The sequence below is a fragment of the Ovis aries genome, chromosome 2 (assembly GCF_016772045.2).
Source record: "Ovis aries strain OAR_USU_Benz2616 breed Rambouillet chromosome 2, ARS-UI_Ramb_v3.0, whole genome shotgun sequence".
NCBI classification, from domain to species: Eukaryota; Metazoa; Chordata; class Mammalia; order Artiodactyla; family Bovidae; genus Ovis; species Ovis aries.
Window position 1 is genome coordinate 207,025,289 of NC_056055.1, and position 17,685 is coordinate 207,042,973.

Below are 17,685 nucleotides of genomic sequence, written 5' to 3' on the forward strand. Positions count from 1 at the left end.
AATATGACTGCCATTGTAATGACACTTCTCACATTACATATAGTGCTCTCATTTAAATGAGAAAAAAAAAGAAAAAACATTCCAGCATTTCCCTTTGATTAAAGCTATCTTCCAAGCCAGTATTGCATTTAAGTGAATAAATATGAACTAGACTTTCAAATGGAAGACTGTTTGAAGAAGGAGTTTACAGAAGAGTTTCCGCCGGAAACCGTATAATACTTGAGTCTCCCTCCACTCCCAGCCCCACCCACCACAACACAGGGTCCAGGCACTGTAGTTCCATAAACTATGCTTTCTCACTGCTCTAGACTGATTTGATTCAAGGATTCTGACTTCAACTAGACTATAAACAGACTCAGGACTATAAACAAATGTATAATTCCTGCCAAGGGAACTAGACATTGCATATCCACTAGCAATGGATTTCTCTCTGTTGAGAGAATAATGTGGGATATCAAATTGCAATCAGATTATGTGGGGAAAATGAAACCAGAATAAGTTTAGAAAGGTCCATATTCCAGCAGGGCCAACTTTATGGGTATGTGACCCGTGCAGTTCCTCAGGGCCCCATGCTATTGCCACCTTGGAATTCTTTCAGTATTTTGAACAAGGGCCCCATAGTTTGATTCTGCACTGGGCCCCAGAAGTTATGTACTTGGTCCTGGATTCATAAGTTTAATGATCCCACACTGTAATCCCCGGGTCTCACCCATTCCACAGTAAGAGTATTCTCATAATGGGACTGCAAATTTGTTCCTTTTTCCAGTGGATCCCTTCAACTGGATTATACTTAAAATGACCCTGTTCGTTTATTCACCTCTAACATCATTTTCCTGACTTCTATTACTATCTTATTGACATACCACTTATTTAGCTTATCTATATGGTGGATTAAATTTGTCCTAGGTATATATCTTTAAGTTAATTGTGTGTATTTATAAACAGACCTTTTCATATTTTTTTTAACAAATTAACTCTGAGAATTTTTGTTTCCTGACTCATTAAGAAGTGCCATGCAGCTTCCATGTTGTAGATGAAATGAATGTCATTAAGTTTGAAATTTATTTGAAGGTGGTATTAACTGACAGAACAGGTTGGATGACAGAATATAACAGAGTATGTTGGTAAGATAGAGAAATGGAGCTACCTAGCCAGTAGTCATTAGGGCAATGTCAGCTTACCTATGACAATTATGCTTCTAAATAAACAATGAAAAGGAGACTTGGGTGAGAGTTAAAGACATGCATACATTATTTTTTACACATTTTTACTGTAAGTAATTATTTGCTAGAGTTTTCAATCCTTGGCAAAATTAGGGACAGGGAGACAGTTTACGGGAAAGTAATAAACATAATTGATAACTTGATCATAGGTGATACAGAAGACATGTTAAAGGATATTAAAGCTAAAAATTTCTCTTGTCTGGGGGATAAAAAATAACAGAATTTTAGAGCCTTCAATTACATAAAAATTTTTGAACAACTTCCATTATATTTTTACATTTTAATAAATTAAATATGTGGAATTTAAACATAAGGATTTTACAAAAATAATGACAGACATTTGGATTATAAACCATTGAAATATTAAAATTTTGTTTGTGATTTCTTCATTGTAATAGCTTCTGTCCATCTGTATTTGTTTAGAATATGAATGATGATTTAAAAACCAAAAGCCTATCAATCAAAACATTTCCCACCTGCTCTCTCTTAAGGGATTATCAAAGTAGTAAATTAAGTGAAACCAACACTGTTTTACTGTTTGCCCATCATAAAGTATTACTGGTTCTAGATGAGTACCTATTCACAAAGGACCTTTGAAGATTTAAAGGAAGGTTTTAAGTGAATGGAATACCATACAATGAAAAAATAAAAGATAAATTGCCAAAAAAGAAAATTTGAAAAGTTAAAAAAGACAATATATTTAAATAGCTCAGTTATTTTGATAAGAAACAATAACAGGAAAATGAAAAGTAAAAGGTATAAAGAGAGAATCCATTGAAGAAACAAAAATAGCTTATAACAATTTTTTCAATATAACTAATAATCAAAAAATTGACCTTAAACAAGAGGATATGATTTTTGTCTGTAAAATGTTCAAATAATGAGAAAATGATAGTTCTATGCAAAAATAACCCCTACTTTCATGCATCCAGAATGGCAGAATAAGCTAAATTATAATATGGCTAATTATGCTATGAACTATCCAGTCATGAATTTTCTATATTTTCTTTCTTTTTATTTTTTTTGCAAACTAAAATTAGAGAAGATTGCCTACAAGAAAATGCTAAGTGAGAACATCAGAAAATGGAATTGTGTGCTATATAGTATGGTTTATGTAATGTTAAGGTGTATCTACCTATCTGTGTGTGTGTGTGTGTGTGTGTGTGTGTGTGTGTATATATATATAAATACTTAAAAAAGAAAACCAGAGGAAAAACAGAAACATTGTAGCAGTAGTTTTCTGGGATTTGAGCTGATCCTGGTGTCTTTTCTACTGTGTGTTTGCAGAAGTCTTGAAACCACATCCTTTAAAGTTTTGTTTATTTTCCCTCTGTCCCTTCCCCACCACAATCCCCAAGAAATACATAGCACATACACAGTTGGCTGGAGGGCACTGGTGGAGGCTGTGACCCTCCCCATGCCTTCTCGCCCCCATACTTTTCTTTATCCCTGGAAGTGGCAAGGTGTAAACAAGAAACCCTTGGTTTAGGAAGTATTGGCATGAAGACTGATTTTTGAAATGAAGTTATTGTGGATGGTCATAGCCACTTGGATATTTGGGGCCAGTCCTCATCTCAAAACTTACATTCCATTTTTGCTGGTAAGTAGGCTCGGTACATATTAATTTTTGAGTTAGCAATCGTAGTTTTTATGCCTACGGAATACGTTTTAGATATTTTAGGGAGGCCTTTTGCACTAACGTTAAAATTTTACAACTGACTAACAAAGACCATCTTTCCACAATTAAAGATAAGACCTAGGATGAAACTGCTCCTGGAGGAGGTAACACACCTCCTGTGACTGTAAGCAAAAAACAAGGACCCCAGGCTTCCTGTCTTCAGGTCCCAATTAGCGAGGAATCATTCTTTGTGATTTTAATACACCCACAATCATAATTACAAATCTTGACATTTAGAGGCTCCCAAAGTCAACACCCATCCCAGCAGGGTTGGCCACATTATCACGAGTTAAGGAGATGTAGGGCAATTAGAAGCTAAAGGAAAAGGTTAGCTCTACCACTCAGACAGAAGGCGTGCAGGAGTTAAATCCACCTGCGACGGCAGTGTTAATTTTTTTTTAAATATCGGCTTTGAAGCCTTGTCACCCGTGACAAGGAGGATCTGAGTCTAAGTGGAATGTTTAAGGGGAGTGTTTTCTCGTCCCTCAATCAGACTGCACGCTGACCTTTCTGTCGTCTCCACCAGTTGCTTACCTGTCTTGAAATCCCAGAGAAGGTAGAACATCATCAGACCTGTCATGAGGTCAGTCAGCCGGGGCTCAGGCCAATTTGCTAAATGTGTCTGTGCTAAAGAGTCTGTTCCTCCCAGCCTGGTGAAATGAAGCACCAATTAATCACCGGCTAATTTTCACGGAGTTGTGACCTTGCTCATATTCATAGTCCACTCACCACTTTGCCTGGCTTTGGGGTTCTAAGAGCAGGACTATGAGGCCACCTCAGGGGCACGTGAAGCTGCTAAAACTTGTGTTTGAGGCTACCAAGGTGACAGGCTAGGGGATACCTGCCTCAGGCCAGCACTGACCTAGCTTATTTAGAATATTCTGTGTGGTTTACAACTCCTAAACATAATTGCGTATAGCTCAAGTGCATGCAAAAGACATTCTCTGTTTGAAAATTTTAGGTCTCATTGTTTTTTCTATCAACGTATCAATTCTATATCTGTCTTCAAAAGGTGGTGGCTTTGCCATTATTCTCCACCAAGGCTTATTATCTAAGAGCACAAAAGTTTCTTTTCTTTTATTTTTTTTTATGAAATAGACTGCCTATTTGTAGCCAAGTCACATGAATTAAAATACTTGTCAAAATAAATGAATAATATGTTTGTTATATTCATGACTTAAAATCACATTTGATTGCTTACTCATTAATCCACAAAATTAAGCAATACACCCTGGATTGCAGTTATTAGCACAGATAAGCAGGGTTCTTCTAACAGTCGAATCTAATGGAGAATACTGTACAGTTATGTTTGTTTCAAAACTAGGTATCAGTTCAGTTCAGTCGCTCAGTCATGTCTGACTCTTTGTGACCCCAAGAATCACAGCATGCCAGGCTTCCCTGTCCATCACCAACTCCGGAGTTCACTCAAACTCATGTCCGTCGAGTCAGTGATACCATCCGGCCATCTCATCCTCTGTCGCCGCCTTCTCCTCCTGCCCCCAGTCCCTCCCAGCATCAGGGTCTTTTCTAATGAGTCAACTCTTTGCATCAGGTGGCCAAAGTATTGGAGTTTCAGCCTCAGCATCAGTCCTTCCAATGAACACCCAGGACTGATCTCCTTTAGGATGGACTGGTTGGATCTCCTTGCAGTCCAAGGGACTCTCAAGAATCTTCTCCAACACCACAGTTCAAAAGCATCAATTCTTCGGTGCTCAGCTTTCTGCACAGTCCAACTCTCACATCCATACATGACCACTGGAAAAAACCATAGCCTTGACTAGATGGACCTTTCTTGGCAAAGTAATCTCTGCCTTTCAATTTGCTATCTAGGTTGGTCATAACTTTGCTTCCAAGGAGTGTCTTTTAATTTCATGACTGCAGTCACCATCTGCAGTGATTTTGGAGCCCCCCAAAATAAAGTCTGACACTGTTTCCACTGTTTCCCCATCTATCTGTCATGAAGTGATGTGACCAGATGCCATGATCTTTGTTTTCTGAATGTTGAGCTTTGAGCCAACGTTTTCACTCTCCTCTTTCACTTTCATCAACAGGCTTTTTAGTTCCTCTTCACTTTCTGCCATAAGCGTGGTGTTATCTGCATATCTGAGGTATTGATATTTCTCCCGGCAATCTTGATTCTAGCTTGTGCTTCTTCTAGCCCAGCATTTCTCATGATGTACTCTGCATAGATGTTAAATAAGCAGGGTGACAATATACAGCCTTGACGTACTCCTTTTCCTATTTGGAAGCAGTCTGTTGTTCCATGTCCAGGTATGTTAATGTGCAAAACTGTTTTACAGTTTCTTTTAAGGAATATCAAATAGATAAATGTAGTCCACAAGGAAACAGGGTTGGTCTTATGATGAACTAAGTGGATTTTAGATGGATAAATTGTAAGATCAAGTGTTTAATTGAACCTCAAGGATGGGCAGAAACTGTTTTACCCTGTGTATGGGAGCATGCATGTTAATGGAGGTTACCTTTATTTCCACGTGGACGGAAAATTAGGACACAGGGAGGTGGTACCCACACGAAAGTGTTAACATCCATAAAAGAGAAGTTTTGTTTTTCCTCTCAAATATAGCAAGGAATTCAGATCACTCATCTACCTGACCTCTTTCTCTCTGCCATGTATCATAGAGAAGCATGGCATATCAAGTCAATTGTACTTTCATTCTCTGATATGTAGAATGGGGAAAATGGTGCTTTTCTCATAGAGTTTCTGATGACTCTTAAACCATATATGTAAGCTCTTCGAACAGTGCCTAGTGCATGGTGGTGTATTAGTCATTCAGTCATGTCAGACTCCTTGTGACCCCGTGGACTGTGGCCTGCCGGGTTCCTCCGTCCATGGAATGCTTCAGTCTTGAATATTGGAGTAGGTAGCCATACCCTTCTCCAGGGGATTTTTGCGACCCAGGGATTGAATCCAGGTGCAGACAAATTCTTTAGCATCTGAGCCAGCAGGGAAACCAGTCAAGAATACTGGAGTGGACTGCCATCTCCCTTCTCCAGGGAATCTTCCTGACCTCGGGATTGAACCAGAGTCTCCTCTGTCTCCTGTACTGCAGGTGAATTCATTGCCTGCTGAGCCATCAAGGACGCCCACCTGCATAGTGAGGGCTATAAAGTATTTGTTAACTATATTTTAGATGATGTGACCCGTAGTTTCAACTAGCTTGCAATTTGCTTTTAGATAGAGGCAAGGTAAGTCAAGGATCATGTGACTGGTGGTGACGAGACAAGGACACAATATTACAGAAACATCACAGGACCTGATGGAAGGTCTCATATGGAAGGCTTGGAATTCATTTTGAAAGCCATGAGAATATATAATGAAAATGAAAATGAGCTGAGGTAGACCATTCCAGATTTGTGTAATGGAAGACTTCTCTGGCAGAAGTGTTGTGGGTAAATGTCAGGGGACTGGACTGGAACTCAGAAGTGGATATGCGAGTACCTGGCCAGAGGCAGCATGGCATTTTGTTGTAATGGGATAAGCCCTGCAGAGGGATAGCACCCTTACATTCAGCAAGTGGCTGCCTCCAGGGGTCTGTTGACATATGTATCTCTGATGGCCGTGATAGCACTGGATGTTGACTAAGAGACTGCCAAACTATAATTCTGAGACAGTTACAGCTTTGGTTTGGCTACAGAAATGAAATAATAGTGCCAATGTTACAACATTGTAAATATGTATATGCTTTATAAATGACAAAATATTTTCCATATGCTATTATTTTATTTTTTTCTGATGCCAGAGTTAACTTGTTTCAGATAGAATAATCTTTCAAAAATGCAGAGTAAATGTGTATGATTTAGAGGAAAATAGCTTGAAGAGAAAGTCATTTATGTGTTTATGTGTGCATGTTTTAAAACAACCCAGGTTGTATCTTCATTTCTAATAATGTGCACTCTCCCAAGACTGTCAGAGTCCTTGGGATTGGATAACATTAGTGAAACACCTAGTGATCAGCTGGGTAAATGGCCAGCAAAGCCATCCAGTGGATTGGGATCGCCCAGCAAATTTAACCCCAGTATTTTCCACTTTCTTTGTCTGTTATTTTTAATATGTAAAGTTCAGAGGCAGTGGAAATATTACTGACAAGGCAGGTATATTGAATTTTTTTATATTTCTGACACGTCTGACATCCTGATGGTGATTGAGACTTCTTCCTGGTTTTTGTGGCTGTTTGCTTTTTCTATAGCTGCTTCCAGGTTGTCTACGGTTAGGGCATGGGCACTGCCACCTGACCGCCACTGAGACCCTTTGCCTGACCACTACTATGGAGAGTGAAGGACTCAGAGGAAAGGGCTTCGCAGGCTTCCCGTGTGTGTATTAGATATGAGTACTGAATGGTGTTTCATGAATGGTGAGCTGTTATTACTAAGGAAAGTAAAGAATGCCACAAAACAAATGCAAGATTCTCTTAAACTTACGTCATCTTGGAAATTTTGATTCAAGGTAGTTATAAAAAAATATGATTCAGTATAAAACGTGTTTAATGTATACCTGACTTTTTAGTAACCTACTGCATAATTAAAGTAAGCAAATGTATTTTTGGCTGATATATGGGTGACTTTATTTAGGCACATTTTTATTTTCTTTAGAATGAAACAATGCTGTGAAGTTTATAAAGTTCTCTATTATTGATTTTCAGTTTGGAGAGGAAATGAAAATTGGTATTATCTCATTTACTGAATGCCAGTTGAAATTTCTGAGAATCAGAGGTGTTATATACTTCCTCTGAGGTTGCTAGACCTCTTGGTAGCATCTGATGAAGATGCTAATGTGAGCCTGTTAATTTTTAAAATCCAGATGAAATGCATTTAGCTGGCTGTCAAAAATCCTATGAAGGAAAAAGATCCATTTTCAAACTTTTAGGTGGCATAAAATTAGCTCAATAGCCAGTTGTTATTTAGTTACAAGCAGATGCATACATTTAAATGAATTCTGCAGTTTCACTCTCTTCCCAAAGGTGATAATGTGTTTTCCTCTACTTGTGAAATTGTTGTAATTTCAGTCTTACTTAGATTTAATTGTGTTTATTAAGATTTGAGACAAATGATTCCTATTTTATTTTGTAGGATGCTGCCTTTGTTCTTTGTCTTTTAACTCCACTTGACAGTTGTTGCTAGCATGGAATATGTATGAAACAGTTAAAAAAAAAAAAAAGTAGTGTGTTGTTAAATTCAACAGTTGAACCCAAAGAACTCAATATGGCAAATAAGCCTTTCTTAGTAGTATGTTAGTTCATTTGACATGTTATAAAATAGTCACATATTTCTCAATGTAATTACTAATCCGAAAAATACTTTTGTAAATATAGTTTATTATGTTCTGTGAGAATTTAGATCACTTTTTTATTCTCTATGTAGACTATAATATCATCAGATTATAAAAACTCAGACTATAAAAGTGACAGAATGCTATAGGCTGACGACAAACCACAGCAAACCACATCATGAATATTGAGGGACTCTGTTATAAATGCACTTGGTGACATTTATTGTTAAAATATTTACTTGTCAGTGTAAAAACTAAAGGCCTTGGTATATTGCTTCGAGTTATGGTAAAAATAGAACAGACGGCACACACCATGTACTGCCTGGTGGAGGAACTGCACTGCATGTGTAAAGCTTGTGTGTTCTTGTGTGATGAAGAGCAAGGAAAAAAGAAAAACAAAAATTACCTGTTTGATGTGTTTGATCTTGATACTTTCTCTGTTCCTCTGTCAATCCTGTGATGAAGAGATTAAAGAGAAGCAACAAAGTAAAAGCAGAATAGGAATAAACAAGTCAAGTGGGACTCAGTCTGGGAGTCAGGGAACACTAGCTATGAGAGGAAAAGGAATCAACGTTTAACCTTCCATTGTGTGCCAGGCTCTGCACATTTAGGCATGTTAGGGATGTCATCAAGGGCATTAATATTCTACCTCCACCCACCACCCCAGTCACTCCTGAAACACACCTATGCACACACACCCTCAGCTTTACCTTGTTTGAGTATAACAATAGGTATGAGTCCTTGAAGAGATATCGATGATGTGAGATTGTGAAGAGCACGTGGCTCTTTTGATCCTGTCTGTTATTCCAGGTCATGGATATTGTAACCAAAGCTCTTTTATTTCCTTTTGATCAATGAGGTAGTTGTTGTTGTTGATTTTAATAATACTTTGACCTTTACAAGTTAAATATGAAAAAAGATTGAACTATGTTTTTAAAATAAAGCTTATACATGATATATTTTCTAAGCAAATTCTAGATTCAGATGTTCCTTCCTGATACCCACTGGGGAAGGAGTAGTCAGGGGATACTTGTGGTTACCAAATGAAGCCTAGTCTTTGAATTAGGAACACATCATCATTAGCAGTTGAGATGTAGTTATTTAAAAAAAAAAAATATGTGCACACCATGTCAGTGGGTCTATTTTCATGTGTTTTCCTCAGTTCATTTTAGAAGGTAGGTATTTGCCTGAGAAATACACTCCAGTTTGACCTCTCAACCACAGGTGCAAAACACATGAGATCATTGTCTTATTGTGTACATGTGTGCTAATTTGCTTCAGTTGTGTCCAGCTCTTTGGGACCCCATGGACTGTAGCCCGCCAGTCTCTACTGTCCATGGGATTCCCCAGGCAGGAATACTGCAGTGGGTTGCCATGCCCTCCTCCAGGAGATCTTCTCAACCCGGGAATCAAAGCTGTGGCTCCTTCATTGCAGGCAGATTCTTTACTGCCGAGCCATGAGGGGAAGTCCTTGCTTTAGCATTACTGGCAATTAAAGAGAAAATCTTTTCCTGTTAAGTCAAACATGGAAAGCTGGTAAATATTTACATGAATTTGTAAAATAAAAGCTGAGTGCTTCAGTTTTGAGCTTAATGGCAGTTCAGGCTGTTCTTCCACTCCCCTGGAGATTTATTCACATTTGTTTTTAAGCTGCTTCTTGGGACACATTGAGAAGCTTCACACCAGACAAATCAAAGTTGCCTATGAGAAAAAAATCAGACAAGGGCCTGTCTGGGGCCACACTGCTAACCCTGCCCACCTCTCCATCCACATCCACCTTAGTTTAAACTTCCACTCCTTCAGAAACCAAATCAGCAGATATTCCCTTTCAAACATGAGCATGAAAAGGAAAGAGAAGACACATAATCTCCATTTCTAGAACAGAAGCAATTTCCCCTGGTGTCGACTAGAAAATAAGGAATGTCTTGCCCATGATAACAAAATGGAGACAACAATATTAATGGTGAGAATGCATTGAGCGTCATATGGGTTTATATTGGTCATTTATACTCTTTCATTAATAAATAATTTTAGTGTTCTAAAAGCACATGAAAAATCTAGCTACTTTTCATTGTTATATTAGGTATCTTTTTTTGTTTTTTTTCGCTTCATTTCACATGTTTTCACAAATATACGTTGGATGCCTATTATGTCTAACTCACTTTTCTAGGCAATGGAGTACAGCAGACAGCGAAACTGACAAAAATCAGTGTCTTCTTTGAGCTTACAGTCTAGTAAAGTTTTCCTAGGGAGTTTTACAGGGAGATGGGCAATAAATAAGACAAATACGAGAAGACATAGCATTGAGGGGTGACAAATGCTATGAAGAAAAATGGAGTATGTGAGGTATGGGAGTGGATTTCAATTTAGATAGTGTAGCCAGTGAAAGCCTGACATTTCAATAAAGTGTGAAGGATCGAGGAAAAAGCCATGCAGGTATCTGGTGGAAGACGGTATCAGGGAGAAAGAAGAGCAAAGGTAAAGACAGAGAGGGATAAAGAAGAGGGCAGAGCAGGATAAAATCCTGAGAACAAGGGAGAGATAAGAGGTTAGAACCTTCACTGGGAGCCCGTTACCATACAGGGCATTGGGAGGACTTGGGCTTCATGCTAAGTGAGGTGAAAAGGTTATGTTCAGAGGAGAGATGCAATCCACCTTATGTTTGAGCACGGTCATGCTGGCTGCCATGTTGACATTGGATGGAAAGGGAGCACGTGTGGAAACAAGGAGCCAGGTCAGGAAGCCCTTGCAGTAACCCATAGGAGAGGCTGTGATATTGGGTCCAAAGGTGTGACAGCGAAGGTGGTGAGAACTGGTCAAGCTCTAATCATATTTTAACATGTGTTGACAAATTGGATGTGTGTGAGGTGTATGAGAGATAATGAGAAAGGGGGATAAGAAAGAAGAGGGATTAAGGATTATTCAGTCTTCATGTTCGGAGAAGGCTATGGCACCCCACTCCAGTACTCTTGCCTGGAAAATCCCATGGATGGAGGAGCCTGGTAGGCTGCAGTCCATGGGGTCACTAAGAGTCAGACATGACTGAGGAACTTCACTTTCCCTTTTCACTTTCACGCATTGGAGAAGGAAATGGCAACCCATTCCAGTGTTCTTGCCTGGAGAATCCCAGGGATGGCGGAGGCTGGTGGGCTGCCGTCTATGGGGTCACACAGAGTCGGACACGACTGAAGCAACTTAGCAGCAGCAGCAGCAGTCTTCATGTTAGGTTAGGCAATTGACCACGTGAGGCTGCAGTTCAGAGAAGCTCTGGGTTGGAGATTTAAGTGTGAGGTTTACCAGCGAACTCTTATATCTTTGCCATGAGACAAATGTAATCACCATGCAAATTTAGGGGTAGCCTTTTTAACATTTTTAGAGATAAGGGAAAGGAAACTGAATGGAAGGGCCAGGGTATTGAGGATAAACCTGATAAGTGGTGTCCTGGAAGGAAAGTAAAGAAAGTCATTTAAAAAGGAAGCAATGATCAACTGTGTCCTAAAATCAAACCAGAGACATGACTTTGAATTTAGCACTGTAGAAATTGTTTTTCATCTTGATAAGAGTGGTTTCAGTGAAAGAGAGGGGTGAGATCTTGGCTGGAGTGGCCTCAGGAAAAGAATGGGAGGGTGGAGATTGGAGACTGTTCTGTGGACAACTTTCAAATTTTGCTTTAGATGGAAAGTGAGAAATAGGGTGGTATCTGTAGGGGTGAGTCTGGAAAAGGCTGTTTTGTTTTTTCGATGGGAAAGTTAATGGCATATTTGTAGACTGACCTTCTTGTGTGTATCTGGGGATTAGATGCCTAAATGCTGAGAGAGATCTGCAGGGATCAGAGTTTTGATTGGAAGTCAAGTCTGTTTGAGCATATCATTCTGGACCATGGGGTCTTAGGGAAATGTCAGTGCTGTGCAGGATGACATGAGAACACTGGCATCACAGAAGGAGAGCAGACGGGGCACCAGAAGATGGATAGAGCAGCAGAAGAGGAAAGCCTCCAAATTAAATATTGCCTATTTGCATTTTGCCTAAAGTTTAGATTATTGCAGTCTCTGTAGAGTTGGTGAGAAAATCTTCCACATGCCACAGAAATTTAGTCTAAATGGAATCTTTACAGAATTGTTTTTAATAAAAATATAAATCACCTTTTAATGTTCAAGTCATCTCTGTGGGAAGAGTCATTTTGAATGGGTTCAATGGTGGAGGAAGGCCTTTTTCATGAACTGGACAATTTGAAGGTCAGTCTGCCTCTGTTTAGGGACTAGAACAGTGGTTTACGGTAATTAACATATCTCTGTAACACTGTTTCCAGGAACTGGGTCACCAGTAATGTAGGTGTTCTGATGAATCAAGCAATCCAGCTAACAAAGACCTACAACATAGAGTTTAAATTGATTATCAATGTGGAAGCAAGTCTAAGACTGGGTATATTGTAGCTGTTGAGATGAAGACTGGATGGAGGGTCTCTTATCACCCAGCACCTGTGGTGCCAGTGGCTTTGTGTGGATGCCACAGATTTAGGAACTGATTCTCTTCTTTCCAGGAGGAGAGACTTTATTTCATCCATTCATACAGACATCCAGAGGAGGTTCTGCAGAGATAATTCCTGTCAATCATGGGCTTGGGAGACAGACAAAGCAATTAATTAATCAGAGAGTTGATGAGAGTTGGGGAGCCTCCAGGTCTCACTGTCATCATCTTTGAGAAAGCCGTGTATTGCCTGTATCTCAAAAGAGTAGAATACACATTCTTCAGGGCATAGCATCATCCTGGACAAACTGCAAATATTTCATAGTGCAGCCTCTCTTTTTACAGCTTTTGTTTCAGAAAATGTTTACAGTATGTTCTGAATCAGTGGAATGGCCCCTAGTACAAATGACTGTCACTTTGGGAAACACAATCTATCTGTGGTCCCACTAGGCAAACAGGTATAGAATTGTTAATATGTATGCTGTGACCTAATGTAGATATAATAATAATATGGAAAACAGTGAAGAAGCTTAAGGAGAGATGGTTATGTAAGAGACATAGATAATGATTTACTTATGAGTTATCAATTTTAAGCTTCTGGATTACACTACTGATTGGTATTCTATGTCTCTTTTCCCTATCATTTCAGGTGCATAGGATACGCTAAGACTTAAGAATGTAGCAAGAGGAAAAACTTGCGAAACTGTTTGTAGTACCAGTAAAATAAGCCACTTTGCCTTGTTGATTAATATATTAAAATAAGTATAACAAGTATGTGATAGAATTCACCAACATGCAAAAATTGAAATCATGTCACCAAAATAGTGATGAAATAGCACTTCTATCACAGTTTAAAAGTTGGTTTTATTTTTCTTTTCAGGATTAAAAGAGTTAAACTCTTCATTTTGGACAGATGATTAGAAAGATATAGTTCTCCTGATTATTTTTATACTAGAATAATCTTTCATTATTAATCCATTTAAGTCTTATCTCAAATCGGTTCATCAGTGCTACCAATTAAAAATAGAAAATGTATGTGCTCAATTTCAAGAATTAAAAATAATGCCTTGGGAGTAGCATTTTTTTCCTGTGGTGAGAGGATTGTTGGGTTTTCCAATTAAAGAAGTCTCCATACTGGAAATGAGTAGTCAATTATGAAAATTATTTTTGAATAGCCAATTTGCATATCCCTAATTGTATTCATTTCTTTTGAAAGACTGAACTTGAATTTATGATGTTTTGATTGGTTAACCCTGCACTGGTGTTATTAATACTATAACTAAGCCAACAAGATTCCCTTATGAATGGGGCTTTGAATGCCTTACCTGAAAAATGTTTGAATGATAAGTAGGTTTGTTTTATTTAATGAATGAAAATATCTAAAGATTTACTAGCAGTTTTCTAGATTTGCATTTTGTAGACTGCCTTTTATTGGATTGACAGTAACTTCCCTGAGCCACCTACTGCACTCACATTTGGACTTTTCCTCATCAGCTTTGGACTTTTCCACTTTTCCAGTGAGAGACATTGGAAGTTTCTATCATGATGCTGTTTGCTGGCCAAAAATGTAGATTCATTCGGGGCTGTCTTTGCCGTTTATACAGCAATGTTTGCACAATTACTTGATTATTGAATGTTGCCCATATTTTAAAACAAATGACTTGACTGACAATTAAATGTTTTTATAGTAATGATGAGACACCTAGTTCTTCTATGAAATAAACTTGAGGTGAAGGTTGGAATAAATAACGTCCTGACGTTTAGTTTTATTGGACTTAAGCCAGTCAACACGGAGTTAGTCATGAAGGAAAAGACCAAAATTACAGGCATGAATATAAATGGGAAAACTACGTGTACAAGATATGCACAGATTGTGTATAAATATACACGTGTACGTATGACTCTGCTTATTATGGTTGTGTCTAAAAGGACAATTAGCAGTTTTATCATGTCTTTAGCTCTATCATGTCTACCCTGTTGTTCACATTCTGCATATTCAGCTTTCATGGTTGACAACACTCTTAAAAGAAAGAGATGCTGATGTCCTGTTAGGCACATTAGAAAAGAAAGTGCGGAGGGGAGTGGGCCATTTCATTCCTTCCAGAAGGTTAGCCAAAAGTAGATCTCTATTCCAGGAATATACAAACAAACTGTTAATTGTTTCCTGACCGTGACCCCTTCAGACATAATATTGAATTAAGAGTTGTGATACAGTAACATTAAAGTTTTCAGTTTTAAGAGGTCTTTTATTAAAAAAAGAAAAAAAAGCAAATAAAGATCACAACGAGCTAGATAGTATCCATGTGATATGCGTGTCCTACAAAGTAATTAGTGTTACTGGATTTGTTTGTAGCTGATTGCTGTGTTTGACGAACAAGAACCACTCCACAAGATTGAGAGCCCCAGTGGAAACCCCGCAGGCCGGCAGAGCCCAGATGCTTTTGAGACGGAAGTGGCTGCACAACTGGCTGCATTTAAACCAGTCGGTGGGGAAATTGAAGTAACCCCTTCTGCTCTGAAATTAGGTAGGTGTATTTTTTAAGTCATCTGCTTTTCATCTGGTTGAAATAGATCATCTTGCTGTCTATGAGTTGCTTCCACTTTATGACTGACCCTGTTAATGTTTGCCTTTAAACCTGGACTGTCTTTCTCTAAATTATTTTTCACATAGATCTTTGCAGCTGCTGATGCTCAGGCAATGGATGCAGTTTCTTCTGACCCAGAGAGATGTTATGGGGAGGGAGGTGGGAGGGGGTTCATGTTTGGGAACGCATGTAAGAATTAAAGATTTTAAAATTTAAAAAATAAAAAACTAAAAAAAAAAAACAAAAACCCAATTAAAAAAATAATAAATTAGGAAATACATGTGACTGTCAGTTGAAGGCTATTTGAGACTACCCTAGGCACATAACTGTATTGTTGTCATGCCCAAATCCCAGTGTGTTAATGTACCAATAATGATTCTTACCCAATGCATGTCTTTATTAGTGTGTACTCTTAACCACTTGTGTGAAAATAGACTAGATGCTTATAATTAATAATATTTAAACTGTATAATAAAATGAGTTTGGAAAGAAAAAAAAAAAGAATTTGAATCGCATATCCTTGAACTGACAGGGGAGGAGTTAGACTGTAAATGAGGAGCTTCGTCTATAGCATATGTGTGCTATGTGTACTCAGTTGCTCAGTCATGTCCGGCTCTTTGTGACCTCATGGACTGTAGCCCCCCAGGCTCCTCTGTCCAAGGGATTCTCTAGGCATGAATACTGGAGTGGGTTGCCATGCCCTCCTCCAGGGGTGCTTTCCAACCCAGTGATCAAACCAAGGTCTCCTGCATTTCAGGGATATTCTTTACCATCTGAGCCAACAGGGAAGCCCATAGCATGTGAGGACCACTTAAATGTTTATAAAAGTCCCTGAAAAAAAGGCAGTGGCACCCCACTCCAATACTCTTACCTGGAAAATCCCATGGACAGAGGAGCCTGGTAGGCTCCAGTCCATGGGGTCGCTAAGAGTCGGGCACGAATGAGCGACTTCACTTTCACTTTTCACTTTCATGCATTGGAGAAGGAAATGGCAACCCACTTCAGTGTTCTTGCCTGGAGAATCCCAGGGCCAGAGGAGCCTAGTGGGCTGCCGTCTATGGGGTCACACAGAGTTGGACACGACTGAAGTGACTTAGCAGCAGCAGCAGCAGAAAAAAAGTCACTTGGAAAAAAAACTAAGCATTATCAAGGATTCCAGGCTAGAGATAAAAGATCACTTCCTGTTTTAGCCACTTCTCCACCAACTGTGTATCTCAAGATTTGAGGAGAAACATTTTGAAGTTAGTTTTTTATTTCTGTCCTACTGATTTATTCCAGGCAAGTGATTCTGTTCAGAATGCTCATTTGTTGCATTTGTTTTGAAGGTGTTGGTAGAAAGAGAAAATATTCTTCTAAAATTTTAGTGAATTTCTGACTCCAAGATAAATAATGTCAATTTTGGTAATATCTCTTAAAGATAATTTTAGGTCACGTTAAACCATAAAGTTTTGAAAATCCACTAATATTGTGTTACTTAAAACTACTTTTTATTCGTATTGAATGTATGCATCCATTTTGAGGACACTTTAAGCACCGGTTATAGGTTAATTCTCAAGCTAGAACAGAGGTTGTTTTTATGCAAAACATATGCTTAAAATTGTAAAGACTGTGCATAGTATAATTTTTGCCATTTGAAACAAAGTATATTGTAAAGTTTATTTTACATGCCAGGATACTGAGTATCTATATATTTTGTACTGATTTTCTGGAAAGCATCTATAGTACCTGTTTTAAAATAAACCAAGTGGAAATGAATGACCTGTCATCTTCATAATTTCCCTCTATCTTTTGGAAATCAAGCTAGCAGAGCAGTTCTGCTGGACTGCAGACATTGAAGGGCTTAGTGGCAGCTTCTTTTCATCTGGAGCGAGGTTTGTGGCAACAGCAACCTCACAGCCCTCTCATTCATTTGCATAATGGATGCCTTTTTATCCATTATGCAAATAGTATGGGAGGAAAATTAGGCAATAAGGGAAGACGAAAGGAGAAAATTGCTCTTGCTTGTTTTAATATACTATTTATAAGCAAGCTCTGTGGTCTTCAAAAGTCTCAACCTCAGAGTACTACCTGTGCCTGAGAATTTGTTTTTTCACCTTTCTCTTATGAGCTTTCTCAGGTTAAAAAAAAAAAAAAAAGGTTATTTTTCTTTAGCTTTTTCAGCTTCTTTTATTGAACCATCTGAGCAATACAATGTTCAATGTAGAAAGAAAAGCAAGTTGAAATTCCATATCTTTGAAAGTGGACTTTCCGCTTCTTCAATACTCATTTTGGATCAGACACAGAGAATAATATATATTCAGTGGTAATTATATTCTAGGCACAGACCTCAAGGCAGTGCACCAAGTATTCTAAACCCTGTACTCCTGGCAACTTATTAGAGCCTCACGATACTCAGTTGGGTTCTATTATCTCCCTTATTTAAGAGATGAGGAAACAGGCATTGAG

General features: G+C 38.5%; 1 protein-coding gene across 6 annotated transcripts in view; it reads left to right on the forward strand.

Moving 5' to 3' along the window:
* The window catches only part of PARD3B (par-3 family cell polarity regulator beta), a 1,199,064-nt gene that overhangs the window by 433,892 nt on the left and 747,487 nt on the right, over window positions 1-17,685 (forward strand). For all 6 annotated transcript variants that reach the window (XM_060410277.1, XM_060410276.1, XM_004004847.6 and 3 more), the window contains one exon: window positions 15,009-15,180. In XM_060410277.1, coding sequence (XP_060266260.1) covers window positions 15,009-15,180 — 172 coding nt within the window. The remainder of the gene's footprint in view (window positions 1-15,008; window positions 15,181-17,685) is intronic.